This window comes from Strix uralensis, chromosome 8 (genome assembly GCF_047716275.1).
Source record: "Strix uralensis isolate ZFMK-TIS-50842 chromosome 8, bStrUra1, whole genome shotgun sequence".
Taxonomy (NCBI): domain Eukaryota; kingdom Metazoa; phylum Chordata; class Aves; order Strigiformes; family Strigidae; genus Strix; species Strix uralensis.
In genome coordinates, this window is record NC_133979.1 from 3,906,617 (window position 1) to 3,920,581 (window position 13,965).

General features: G+C 41.5%; 1 protein-coding gene across 13 annotated transcripts in view; it reads right to left on the reverse strand.

Annotated features, from left to right (window-relative positions):
* The window catches only part of NFIA (nuclear factor I A), a 253,802-nt gene that overhangs the window by 86,100 nt on the left and 153,737 nt on the right, over positions 1 to 13,965 (reverse strand). For all 13 annotated transcript variants that reach the window (XM_074875889.1, XM_074875896.1, XM_074875897.1 and 10 more), the window contains one exon: positions 5,491 to 5,565. In XM_074875889.1, coding sequence (XP_074731990.1) covers positions 5,491 to 5,565 — 75 coding nt within the window. The remainder of the gene's footprint in view (positions 1 to 5,490; positions 5,566 to 13,965) is intronic.

The window sequence follows — 13,965 nt, forward strand, 5'->3', positions numbered from 1 at the left end:
AACCCACTAAACAAAACCAGCCAGGCTGGCATTTGTCTTCCTTGGAATACGGCACTCTCTTTTAGTCATGTTAATATTTAATTTCTCTTTTTTCCATTTTTATGTATTTATTTTCACAAAGGGGCTGGGATGTGACTAAGATCATTACATGTGTAACACTGCAGCAAAGTGATAATGTGTTTAAGGTTAAATGGGAGAAACATGACATTTGACTAATAAACTTTTTCCTGTGTTGTGACTCCATAAACAAAGGGAAACACACTGCGCTGCTGCTGCCGAGAGGAAAGGGGAGCTGGGTGGTGTTTTTTTTTTTTTTCGCAAGGCCTTTGTTTCCTACACGCTATATCGTTAGATTCAAAGAGGTTTTGCCGAATACAACAGATATGAAATGTGTGATGTTCATTTTAAAATTACAAGTACAGCCTGCTATTGACCATCTAATTATGCTGAGTTCCATTTATAAACATAGCTAACCACTAAGTTTATAGAGACTTTTTGTGCTGCTTTAATAGGATATTGATCGAGAGCAAGGTTTGAGTGGACTGCCATTGAATTGTGTAATGGCATACAAAAGGCAAGGTCACGGCAACTGTTCACTCTATGCCTGCAGTCTATTTTTTATTATAATCTTTTTTTCTTCCTCACATACCCAAGCCCACACAGTGTGTTTTGGATAGCAGTGCTTTGCTAAGGAATATAGAGTATCTTTTTAAATGTTAATTTTCATGCTGCTGACTTTAACTACCTTCACTACTGTAATGCTTAGTATAGCAGAAAACATACAGGCTGCTGTTTAGAGAGAACTGTATTATTATACCCCGGCTTTCACACACGTGCTCTGCGTGGAGGAGAGCCTCTTCTCCTCTCCTGGGCTACAAGAAGGCAGCAGCATCCTCCCTGCCCCTTGCAGCCGCCTGCCTGGCCCAGACCTGCGACGGGAGCCAGGGCACCCCACACTTTGCCATAGGCACCCCATCCGTGCTGGGGTTCGTGGACTTTCCCTGCAGTTTGTTTGGGCTGTACCTGGCCACTGGATGAAAGGCATGAGGAAGCTGTGTTTCCTCCGTTGCATCCACGCCTGGAGCGGCAGCAATTACTTTCATTTCTAGCCTCACGGCAAGGACAGCTTCAGCCTCTGCCTCCATCGCTAAAGCCTCGGTGCTGCAGGATCCTGAGCTTTCCAAAATGCCTTGGCCACAGAAGCACCTCTTACCTGTGGAATTAGTGTAACTGTCTCAGGGATAATTAGCTGACAATTTTTGTGTTTATACAGGAGCAGTCAGCAACTGCATGTATACTTGGGTACTTCTGGCTTCACTGGCTCATTAGAAGGATTAAAAGTCACCCCACTTGCTCCGTACACCTCCTTACTGCACACAGCTAACATCTTAAAACTCAAAGCGTGGCATTTTCAGTCCAGGGCGCAGTCAGAATTCCCTTGTTTATCAGCATGAAGAATGATGTCATTTTGACAAATAACACAGCACAAAACAAATATGTTTGATTTGGCTCTAGCGAATGTTCATAAATCCTAAATCTTTCTTCACATCCTGGGCAGTGCAGTTTATCTGGCTGCTTGAAGGACCTCCAAGGGAGGAGATCTTCCCAGCAGCTCTCTGCACAAGAGCTCGTGGTGCAGACTCGAAGCCAAGAGGGGAACAGCGTTCCCCATGCCTCTGTCCCTGCTCCAGTCTGAGACGGCCCCCCAGCCTCTGCCAAGCAAACGGGACTGTACACTTGGCAGTGGCTTGGCACCACAGCCACCCCTCTGCCGGCACCCTTTGCATCCTCCAGTGCCCTGCAGATAGCTGCACACAGTAAGTGAAATATTTTCCTAACAAGGGTAGAGAAGGAAAAGGTTTTGCTCGGCCAACAGCTGGCTGTCAGTTCACAAAACCCGTACATCTCCCAACGCTTCTGCTTCTGAGCCTTCTGTTGTCAGCCCAAACCTCTCTAGAGATGGAAAAATGAAGTTTCTGTTATCTGAAGGGGTCTCCCCAGTATCTGGGGTGACACACAAAACACTTAGAAAGGAGCTCACACCCTTTGCCTACTAATAATGTAGGGGAACTGACAGCATGGTCTGCAACATCCACATCAGATGGGGTGGAGAGGGGTCTATCTGTTTTTCAGATGAACATTTACGATCTAGTTTCTCTATTTGACTAGGCTCTGCAAGATTCAGTAGCTAGGTAGCATTTCGAAAGAAAATCTGCATCTGCAGGACTGAAGAAAGCAAGTTTCTGTTACCAAAACAGTCTAGACTTGTTCAATAGCTCACAGAAACCACGATGATCAGCACTGATAGGTAAGATAGATAATGATAACAGCTGACCTTTTGCTTGATTAATTCATTCCCCAAATTTGCATGACAGTGACAACTGCCTATTACTTGAGACTCCTTGTCATGTGGACCTCTGGGAACTTATACTAAATAAACCTGGCCCATAATTTCTATGGACAATATTTCATAAGATTAATTTCAGATAACAGCAGCCACAGGCCAGTTAAAACTGTGGGAAATCACTTATTTCTATCATCATATTATCACAAGCAAGCGTGGAAAGAAAAATGACAGTGGACATACACAAAGATCACCTCTTTGTGAAGCAAACACAGAGCACACTCAGGAAGAGAGCAGAGACTAAACATGAGGGCCCACTATGGATAGGCAGGCTTGCTCCTTCTCTAGCCATGGTGGCTTCTGAAGGAGCAATGACTTTTTAGAAAGTAAAAGCAAGAGAATAGACTGAAGACATTTTGATTATTCAAGCTGCAGACGGTTAATAGCTGCCGGTGAGTCTGGATGATGGCTGTTCATAAGCTGAGCTCTCCAGCATGAAAGTTACCCACAGACTGGGACTGGTCTCAAATCAAGACACAGGAACACACAGACAACCCAGCAAGGGTTATCTTGAAAAGAACACTCTTTAACAAACCTTGCCTGCCAATTTAGACAAATATGCAGCAATTACTTCGTTGCTCTGTTATGTTAAATAATTCTTTGAATGTGAGCATGCGAATTCATACTGACTTCGCTGGGAATTTGTTGCTAGACTCTACACTAAACATATCCTACTGGGTAGCCACGGCGTATCAGGCTGTGGGCTTCTCAGACCTCATAAAGTAAACAAGGTTACGGCTGGTCAGTACATGTCTGGGGCATCTCCAAGGAAAATCCAGGGTGCTATCAAAAGCAGTGTAGCAAAATAAGTTGCTGGCATTCTTCCCTCTGAGTCAGTTCTGAAGTGATATCCCGATATGCTTTGGGGACACTATTTTTGGTAGAGGTGCTGGCTTCTAGACAGGATATAAAACTGATGTCTTGACCTCCCAGGATTATTAAAGAGGCCATGAAAAAGAGTGCAAACTCCTGTGTATGGAACAGATAAAAGCTGAATCTTTTTTTTTTTTTTTGCCAACCAACACTTTCTTTCTTATTTCTGACAAAGTTCGTGCCTGTGCAGGTGCCCCATCCTTGGAGGTGGTGCACTTCAACGGCAAGCAGAGGGAATATCTCTGACACAGATCATAGTTTGCAAAACATGCTGAATGCTAGGATTTCTGATACACAATGTTTTAGTTCAATTACAATAAAATATCACAGAAAATTAATAAGCATGAAACATGACACTCATGAGGTCAACGCCAGACGCTCAGGGAGGCTGGGACTGGGGCTGGCTGTGGAGGCTCAAGTCCTGCTCAGGGGCACTTTTCTAGCAGCCCTGTCCTGTGCACACATGAAGCACGGCTGACAGAGTCCAGAGGCAGTTCTGCTGTGTAGGGCTCCCACAGCGAAGATAAGATTGTGGTGAAGTGGGATGCCTTGCAGAGGGGGAGGGTGAATCCTTTGGGCTTCAAAAGCCTTACACTGTCACACTGAAATAAAGTGACATAACACGGAGGCGTTCAAAGACTGGCGATAACTTGGTTTTGTCCACCATGGCTGCAGGTACCAGCAAGACAGTGTGCACAGTATAGTAAATTCGAAGTCGAAGTCCCTATTTAAGCACTTCAGTAAGTGAACTGATTTGCAAATGTGCTGAGTACTCAGCAGCTCCTCTTGATTTCTAAGTCCTCTTAACTTTGTCCTTCTTACAAAATTCCTACCCGTTGTCAAGGAAAAAAACTCAGGAGAAATGTCTGCCACAAACTTTTCTCTCTCTGTCTCTCTCTCTCCAGCACATATAACTCTGACATTCATGTATCTCCCACTTGCCATGCTTTCCCTGTAGCATCCTATTTTTGAATATAAAGCCAATTTACTAGCTAGTGCAAGTCTTTCCGAAAGAGGAAATAAAACAGGAAAATCCTTACAGAAACTCTGTGTTCTGTCTCAAAACCACAGATTGCCTGCTAGGTTTGTGCCAGCTAGATTCCAGCCCCAGAAGGACTTAAACTACATGCTCAGAGCCAATACACAAACAAATATTCCTGCTATCTAGGAGCAGAACCATTTTTATCACTGTCTGTGCTAAAGAGATTGGTTACAGATGCTCAGGTTGTAAAGGGGCATGTAGTTGAGTCGTTCACCTGGAGCAGTAGTAATTGGTGACAATGGGATGTTACTGCATAGTTCTACATTAGCTGCAGAAAAGATCCCCAAAGGAGTAGTACCTGCTGCCCTGGCTCACCAGCAGTCTCTCTGCAAGAGACTGTCCATACTCTCTCCTTGGACTATCTGGATTATGTCATAGCAAAATACAATCAATGCACCTTTGATCAATGGAACAGGGTGGTGACAGGTACTCTTAATTCACTGTTGTTAGTGAGTATTGACAAGCCTGTAATGATCATGCTGCAGTGTGTCATTCATGCTGGGGGCATTAGCATTCTTTAAAGGTCAAAAAACAAATCCTTCTAGAAGACACAATTCCATACAGTTAATGGAAAATGCAGGCCTTGCGAAGTCAAGATGTATGCCTCTGCACAACTGGGATTATCAGAGCTGAAGTTGGTACAGTTGTCGGCATTATTAACAAGCTCATCGGTTTGCAGGTGTACAAACACATGTACACATGGCATGGATGAACACAATGTGCAAAAGTGGCATAAGAAAATTTCCAGGTTTATGTGCACAGATCATGTCATTTTTAGAGGTCTGGTTAAAATACAGTCCTTGGATCCTGCAAGGGATCCACCGGGTAAGCTGATCTTTGGAGGCATTTATCTAGACTCTGATACAGAGTCTGCCCATTTTCAGCTGGGTACCAGACGAGCTTATCAACTTGCACATGCAAGTTTGCAGAATTAAAATTTTTTTATTTACTTACTTTATTTTTTATTTCCTTTACTTTAGAATTATGCTATTTTATTTTCTCACGTTAAAAGATGTGGCACATAAACACTGTTCACTGGCAAGAATCAGGGAGAAGAGACTCTCAATTTTCAAGACACTGTTTCTGAATTGAGGAAGGGGCATGATAAGAATCTAAGGAAGAAAACTGGGATTGCAGAAACCACATAAACCGGCCACAAAATGATACTTACTTTGTGAGACTCTTACTAGCTCAGTCACACTGAAAACACCTGATGTGACAAAACTGTCCTGGAAGCCCAAATGTCCTACAAAACAAACACAGTGAGAGAACTACGATTAGCTTTAAGCATTTAATGACAGCATTCTCAAATACTTTACTTTCATTTAGACTTAAAATGTGACATCTAATTTCCCACTTAGCAGTAATTATTGTTTATGTAGGTGGGTAACTAGTCATACAGCTATGTAGGCTGCTTTGTGGTTTCTATCTAGAGGTTAGGAAAGCTAACATGACACATCAGCAGGGAGATTTTTACATGTTAAAGCATCTCAACAGGAAATCTGAAACAAAAGAGGACTATTTTAATAAACGGTTACCTTGGATGACCCCTAATGACTTCACAATTGAAATGAAAATACTGTACCTAGGAAACAGACAGGACAGCTAGGTTCCATAATCGTTTTAAACATTATTCTCTAAAGAAACATCTGATCAGGATTATCTACCCATTCATTCAAACAAAACAAGATTTAAAGATGTACTCTTCATTTTTCTAAGGTTACACTAGGGAAATCTCAAAATAGCAGCTGGTTAAAAAAAAATTACATGAATGCCTTTCCCACCAAAAAAAAAAAAAAAAAAATTTCTAACATTTAAAACTAGCTTTCGAAAAGAAAAATAAATCCCTACATAAGAAAAGTATTAACTTTGAGCTTTGGACTGTCTTTAGGAACCAGGGCGTACGCTTCCACGTTCGCTTCCCTTGTGCAAGGAATGCCTCTACACTTGGTATCAAAATGTTATTACACTTTACATAACAGTATTTTCCTTCTTCTCTGAAAACATGCCTACCACCAAATGTTCATTTAATTTTCACGGGTATGATCAATTACAAAAGGAGCAGTTTCGGGCTGCAGCCCAGTGTAAGTGTGTGGAGTGGGATACAGCAGTTCACGCTGGACATATCTGGACTTCAATTAGAGGTCTGCAGTTAGTCGGCCAGACTGACCTCCTGCTTTTGAAATCAGGGTCAAAGGAGAAATCTCAGGATAAAGAGATTATTAAAAGAACTGTAAAGTCCTACTTGTCCACAGGATAAGTGGCATACCTTTTTAGGTTGTCCTACTTAGAGTCACTGATTCCAGTGCACGCACACATATATTACTGAATGTTTTGCAGGGGCACCATCTGCTCTGTTGCTAATTGTTTGTCAGATTCAGTACGGTTTCCCTACGTTCGGTATATTCTACTGGACCCCATGCTCATCCTGGCAATGCCCGGGCACCTTTCTCTAACGACCAGAGCAATAGGACTAATGCAAACTGCACATTTGTTCTCCTGGCTTTCTTTTGGGGTTGTTTAAAAAACCCAACCTATCCTGTTGCCACTTCTACCTGCAGAACAGGAGGTAAAAGAAACACCTCTTGTGTGCAGGACTATACTGTGTGACGTGTCAGGGAAAGGTTTGTGAGAGATCTGGAGGGAGGTCAGCCCTTCATTTCCAGCCAAGATCTCAGCAAATTCTGCTCCTGCACAGAAGAACTTCCCTGCTTCTGTGAGCATCCCACAGTGCCAGATGAACGCAGTCGCTAAGCTAACAGACTTGAGACAAGTTTCTACATCAGGCATGTTTTTATACTTCAGCAATAATGATGAGTTTTCAAACTGTGTATATGTATATCTTTGGGCATCCTTGTGTATGTGTGTATACATATGTATTATGTACACAAACATATAAATATACACAAATCTGTCATGCTCCAGCTGTAGATAAATGTACTATAAAATATTGAAATTGATGCTGAAATTCAACACAAACAAATTCCTCAATCTGCAAACAAGGTTTTTATTTACATCAAGAGAATAAATTTTTCTCTACTTCAAATGAAAAAATATTCTTACAAGCTTTTATTTTTCCTTATTTTCAACTTAGAAATAGCTTTCAGATAATTGTAAATGCTTTTGCCTGATCTACTTTGTATTTTACCATAATAAAGGTGATGACTACATCATTCTGCTTTTTAGAAATGGTTGCTGGCCATACACGATGTTTGTTCATTGTCAATTTCCCAAGTATTTTTAATATGAAGACCTACTTTTCATATGCTGCAGCAGACCTGCCTATTGAATTAAATGATCTGTGAATTAAAAATAATTCTCTTAGGTCTTCACTGAAACCACTCATGTGCCTAAAATTAAGCATATGCTTAAGTGCCTTGCTGGATCAGGGCCAGGATGCTTACTACTCCGCAGAGCCCTTCGTAGGGAAGCCAGTCTATGCTGTATAACTTCTCATACTGTGCTCATCATGGCAGTATCTGAGCAACTTCCAGAAGTGCATTCAGCAATGCTACAAACATCTGTCACGTGTTGTTTTTTCACAGTGCACCATACTGGCTCTGCTCTGGTGTCCACTTCCACCTGCATTTCTCAGGCAGGTTCCTATCGCACTAAGAGTGAAGGTGAAATTTAAATATGGAAGTAAAAACCAAATCGCAGCTACGGTAGGACATTTGGCTGATTTTTTAAGGGAAAGTCTAGAGCCCTTTGTAATCATCCAATGAAAACATGATTGTCGCACAGCTAACCGTGTTACCTCAACATAGCAAACACAGGTAAAACCAGACATTAAAATGCCGTAGAACGGTTTTAAATACATTCTATCTCTCAGGGTCCTGCAGGGCATGAGAAAAGTTGAATAAGTTAGGTTGGGCCTGCTAACTTCACTATTCTTACTTTACTGGGTATACTTGAAATGTCTGCTTACTTCTGTAGGAACATTTCTTATGCGTGTACATGTAACAGTAATCATTAAACAACAGCACGTCAACAAGAGTGATTAGATTTTCATCCTTCAATACCGAAAATAAACATTTCACAAATGAAAGGTGAATTTCACAATTCTCCAATTTGTTATTTACTTATAAACATTAGGAAATCGGGGGCTCGTCTCGCCAATCATTAATAATAACTTGATACCCATAAAAGCAATGCCCTTGGCTTAGGGTTGTATCTTGAACTCATTTCGATGCACGGTTGGTCTGTGAATTCACAGTTCAGTAGAACTCCAGAAAAGTTTAAAGGTTTGCCTGGCTGGTTCAGATTGCAAAATCCAGGCCTAAGACTAGCTTTTGCTGAGCTGTGGTAACAGTGCAACAAGAAAATGAGAGAAATGGGACAAAGAAGCCAGTCATGTAAAAGAAGAATGACTGGGAAATAGCAGGATTGACAGAATATGTGAAGTAAACAATTTGCGCCGATTAACAGGGGTCAAAATGCAAAAATATGTCAATTTGGCTGTTCCACTTAATTCTAAATGAGAAAAAAATAGGTAAAGCCAAGCAATTATATATGCAGATGTTAGCATTAACGAGCTCCTTTACTGAAGAGATGATTAAACATCTTGAAAGCTTGCAAGATTTACTTTTCATACAGCACTTTACTGTAACACATGTACTGTGATACTTTTGCTAAATATCCCAAAGACAGGACATTGAAATTGCTGTGTATGATCGGGTTATCTCCGCAGCTTTGTGCGACACTCACATTTTGGTAGTAAAGCAGGTGTTCAAAATGAGGATGAGAGAATTTTTACTCACTTTATAAAAAACTAACACAGCTCATTCACTGAAACTCTGGGTATAAATTAAGACACCTGGCTAGCCAAGGCAGGCCCTGACTCAGCAAAGCAGTTAGAGCACGTGCTTAATTTTAATCACATGCTTGACTAAAGCACATGCTTATTTGTCCTGCCAAATAAAGATGGGCTGACAAAGTTAAGAAGGCATTTAAATATATTGTTGAATCATTCCTTCAGCCCAAGTCTAGGTGCAGCTAGGAGTTTGCTCGTTGCTCAAAACCTCACTTTGGCTCATGAGGATGATCGCTTTCCCCGAGGGGTAAAAAACCCCAGGCTAATAGGACCAAATTGAATAAAACAGATCAGGATACTAACTAACAAATAACATGCCATTACCCAATCACACATTTGGTGTAGCGTACAAATGCGATGCAACACTATTATAACAAGTACCACATGAAAAACATCTTTCCATAACTTGATGGCTGCTTTAATTGGGGAGAAAATTCATAATGTGATTTACATATTCTTCTTTTAGATCCCAGTAAAGAAGCCAGAAGAAAAGGCTTGTATTGAGAAAAGGCTTGTATTGCTAGAGCCTAATTCTGATCTCACAGAAGTTTTAAACAAGTCTTTCTACGCTGATCAAATAGAGTTTCACCTAATTTTCTCCTAATTTACACTGGCAGAGGAGAAATCAGGATTAGGACTTGTTGTCTAATGCTATTTGTTTTGAATTATTAAGCAAACATTCCTATTTCAATGAGTAAACGTGTACAAAGGCAACTAACCTTCGTCCTAAAATCTAGTTTACAGGGAGAGTATTGTCTGCTTTCCCAATTAATGCTGTAAAAAGGAGTCTCAGACGTTGAGCTACCAATCAAGAGCTTGTGTTGTAGCTTGAGAAAATCATGACTGATGCAATTACTTTTATGTAGAAAGTCTGAATATGGTCTATAGGTTAAAGTTCATCGGGTTATTGTTCCTTAATTGAATATCAGAAGATGTTTTCAAGGTGCTTGAGGTATTATTGTTATTTAATTAGCAGGCTTCCTTGTGTAATCCAACAGTATTATTTTTATTATAACATAGTTAGATTGCACCATAAATATACAAGGTATTTTCTAAACAGAGATACAGCTGGTTTCCTGAAATCCAAGCTTAAATAAAACTGGGAAAGAGTTACTCCTTTGAAGATGAAAAAGTCCAAATCCAGTTATTTCTCTTCCACTACAGTCCAAGTGACAATGCATTAAGCTTTGAAGAACAGCTTTTTGGGAGACTTTGATTCCTTTTCAGTGTTTTGAAATTACACAAGTCGCCAAACTAGCACTGAAGCCATTTCTAAAGCCTTTTTCATGTTCAGCATCTCACTATACATAGCCATCTTAAAACCTTAAAATAGTAATAATCAATTAGGGTCTCAAGCCTATTATCTTAACCAAATGCCTGATTAAAAGAAAAGCCCTCTCTGCTCAAAGTGCAACTTGATTCCTTTTGGGTTTATCCTCTATCTAGATAATCCCATGTTTCACAAACAATGTGGAGCAATAATATTGATTAGAAAATTAATGTCTGTATCACACAGCACATGCAGGCCTTGAGAGAGGGGATGTTATCAGAGAGAACCTGGATCACCCCGAGGACTCCCAAAAGATTAGCTATTCCACGGCTGCACTGGCTGAGGCGGATGGGAGTGACAGAGTTAGTCATAATCTGTGTTCTCCAGCAAAAAGGAAAGGGCACTGCTTAATTGGAAGGTGAGTTTATTAAGCCTGGGCTGACCCAGCCGTGGCAGCGCCACGACTGCATTCCCTCCCAGAAACACATCCCTCTGCACAGACACAGGGTCCCTCAGGCAGTCGGGCACAGTGGCCGTGTGCCACGTGTGCGCGCAGGGAGGAAGGGGCACCTCGCTTCTGCGAACAGTCCACCTCCAAGGCAAGTGTGGGTGGCCAGGGGGCAGCACCCCGGACTGAGACCAGCCACTGCCCCAGTGCTTGGACTTGCTCACCCTGCCCGGGGCACCAGCAGTATCTCTTTCTCACCAAGAGATACTTGGTCACTATCCCATGCTGGAAATGGAAAGCTAGATCCATGGGGCCAAACCGCATACTCTAACTTTGTAGCTAAAAAAAAATTGTGGAGATTGAAGAGAACATCTATCCCAGCCACAATACTCTGTCCAAGAGAACGTCTCCCATTCGAGGAGATCTGTACACAGGCCTGAATATTGCACGTAGTCTGTAACAAAATCTGCATTTAGCAACAGACCCCAAATACCGATCTCCAGAGCTGGCACAATGGCCTCATTTTAATTTCTTTTTACAAAATGCGTTCCTCAAATTTGTAAATGATAACCCTTTAATGGTAAATTACACCACATTTTTAATTCATGGACTTTTTATAGAAGAGTTAAGCAAGATATTGTATGTTAAAGGTGATACAGAAATCTCTCTTGTTCCTGACAAATGCTCCCACTTCTATTTCGGCTTGTTATTTCCAATTTAATTTTAATGCCACAGCAATAGCTCACCTTGGACAAATTACAGATTTTCTTATGAAATAACTGCTGGGCCACATGTCACATATGCCGTTATTCTCTCCGGCTCGCCTACCTGCCTTTGGCTGAGGTTTTAAGAAGCACCAGAACATTCTTTGTGGCCCATAGCAGGATGGATTAGACCGTCCAGGGCATGTCGTGTTAGTACAATAGAGGAACACTTTTAAGACTTTAAAGTCATGTAATACAATTCTAGGCTGGATCTTTCTTGTTAAAAAAAGTAGAATGGGAGTGATTGAAAGAGAAAAGGGCCAATATTTGACAACAGAAATCAGCATAACCTCCTAACAGCGGCAGTCATGGATGACTGCCCTTTGACCCGGGGAGATTATGTGGGATTTCAATGACAACAGCTGGAAGTGAGCATGTGAGAATAGAGAACACAGATCTGAGGCCTCCTACAAAAGACTGCACAATCCCTGCCCAGATCTGAGTGTTGATTAGAAATTGTTTCCTGGTCCTGGCTTAATAGAGTGTGATAATGAAAGTTTTGTTAACCCTTCACAATATGCAAAACCATTGGTAAATGATTTGCCTTTTTGGTTTTTAGCTAAAAAGTCTGTATCTAGCAGACGGTAAAATTGTGAAGTGCTGCTAGTTTTCGTGGGGGCACTTCTGATACCAGCTCCGTTTCCATATGGTTTGTATACTGACGGTGGCCATCGGGAATCAACATCTGAAGGTGCTGGGAGGTGGCTCGGAGAAAGGACTCTCATCCCTTCACTAGGGAATCCACCCCACCCGCCACGGTGGCTGTTCTCCAGAGGTGAAGCAGAAGAGAAATACACATGTGACTTTGCGTTGCCTTTCGTACTCATGGCATTTTAGAATCTCTAATAAATAACAATGCCTAATTATTATTTCAATATGTGCCATACTGAGCTTCAGACTCTGGGTCACAAATTAATAAATGTGGACCAGAGCAAACGTGGCATCAGGCTGGCTGTGTCACCAACAGCCTGATCCTCCACGGATCCACAGCAGCGTCAGCTCTTAAGAGATTCAGCTCATTTTATATTTAAGTGCAGAGATAGTGGAATTAATGGCAACTTATTACCGTTAATGAACCGATCATAGATCGGAATCAATCATGTCAGCTTTTGTCCAAGTGGAGGGCACACAGATAGTTCCTTTCTCTTGAAGACAAAGGTCTTCCTGAAACATTGAAAGCCCTTCAAGTTCGTGTTAAAGACCTTGTGCAATGGAAACCATTCCAAGATCTAAGATGTCTGGTTTGTTTTTTAATTTCTGATGACTTCTAACATTGTAGGGTACTTCCTGGTACTCATGTGGGTGAGAAATCAGTTAAAAACAGTTTTTTGATATAATGATAAAAATTTAGAATCTCCCTCTCTACCATATATCCAATTTGATAAATAAATTGCACTAATACTGATAGGGGCCTATAGCTTGCAAAACAACAGATGTCTTAAATTAGCATATTTCTGTTTCAGGTCCTCCATCCAAAAAGCAAATATTAAAGAAAAGAAGAAAAATCATTATAAATGGTCATACTCATTTGGCAGCTTATAAAATAATGTGCCTCCTCAAAAGCCTTTCGAAGTAAATGAGATGAAATCTACCCTGGGATAATAATTCTGGAATATTTATGGCATCCAACAATAAAAAGAGTAATAAAAGGAAAAGCCTGCCTCCCTGAAAACAATAATATGAAGGAGTTATTTATCTTCGTACTTTCATATCAACCCTGGTTACAAGAGCAATGACAGCTGTGATCTCCAAGGTGTGCGGTGATACTGCCAGTTCGGCTTCGCAGTTCGAAGCATGACTCAGTGTCCAAATGAGCCCAGAGGAACCACCTGGTTTCCCTGAGCTTCCCGGGGATGCTGGTGGCATGTCCTGCTCCCCGCGCTGCCAGCAACGGGCACCCACCCACCCTCTCACCCTTCCAGGCGAATGATAAATGCAGGCACTGGAGGGGGGGGATATGAGAAGGTGGGTACCTCCATCCTCGTTCCTTTTTCCCTGCCAAGGCCTTTTTAAAATGGAAGCCCTGATGTCATAAGCTAGGCATCGTATTGACCTCAGGACCCCCTAGAGAGCTGAAAAACTTCCTAAAAAGAATAATGTAAGGATGATTTCTTTTCAGCTGGTCATTTTTTGATGTCAGCATCATATTTCTGGTACAGCCTGAAAACATCAGTTTCTACAACCCGTTTTTCTGGGGCTGATTGCGGACTCTCCTTCATCTGTCCCAGCTCCTCTTACTCCTCATCAAGTACCAACTGAAATTTTGCCTCCTGAATTTTGTCCACTGACTTCTAGGAAGCTGCTGGCAGAAGTAAGGGTTTGTAGGAGCCGACGCCGGGGCTGCATGCTGT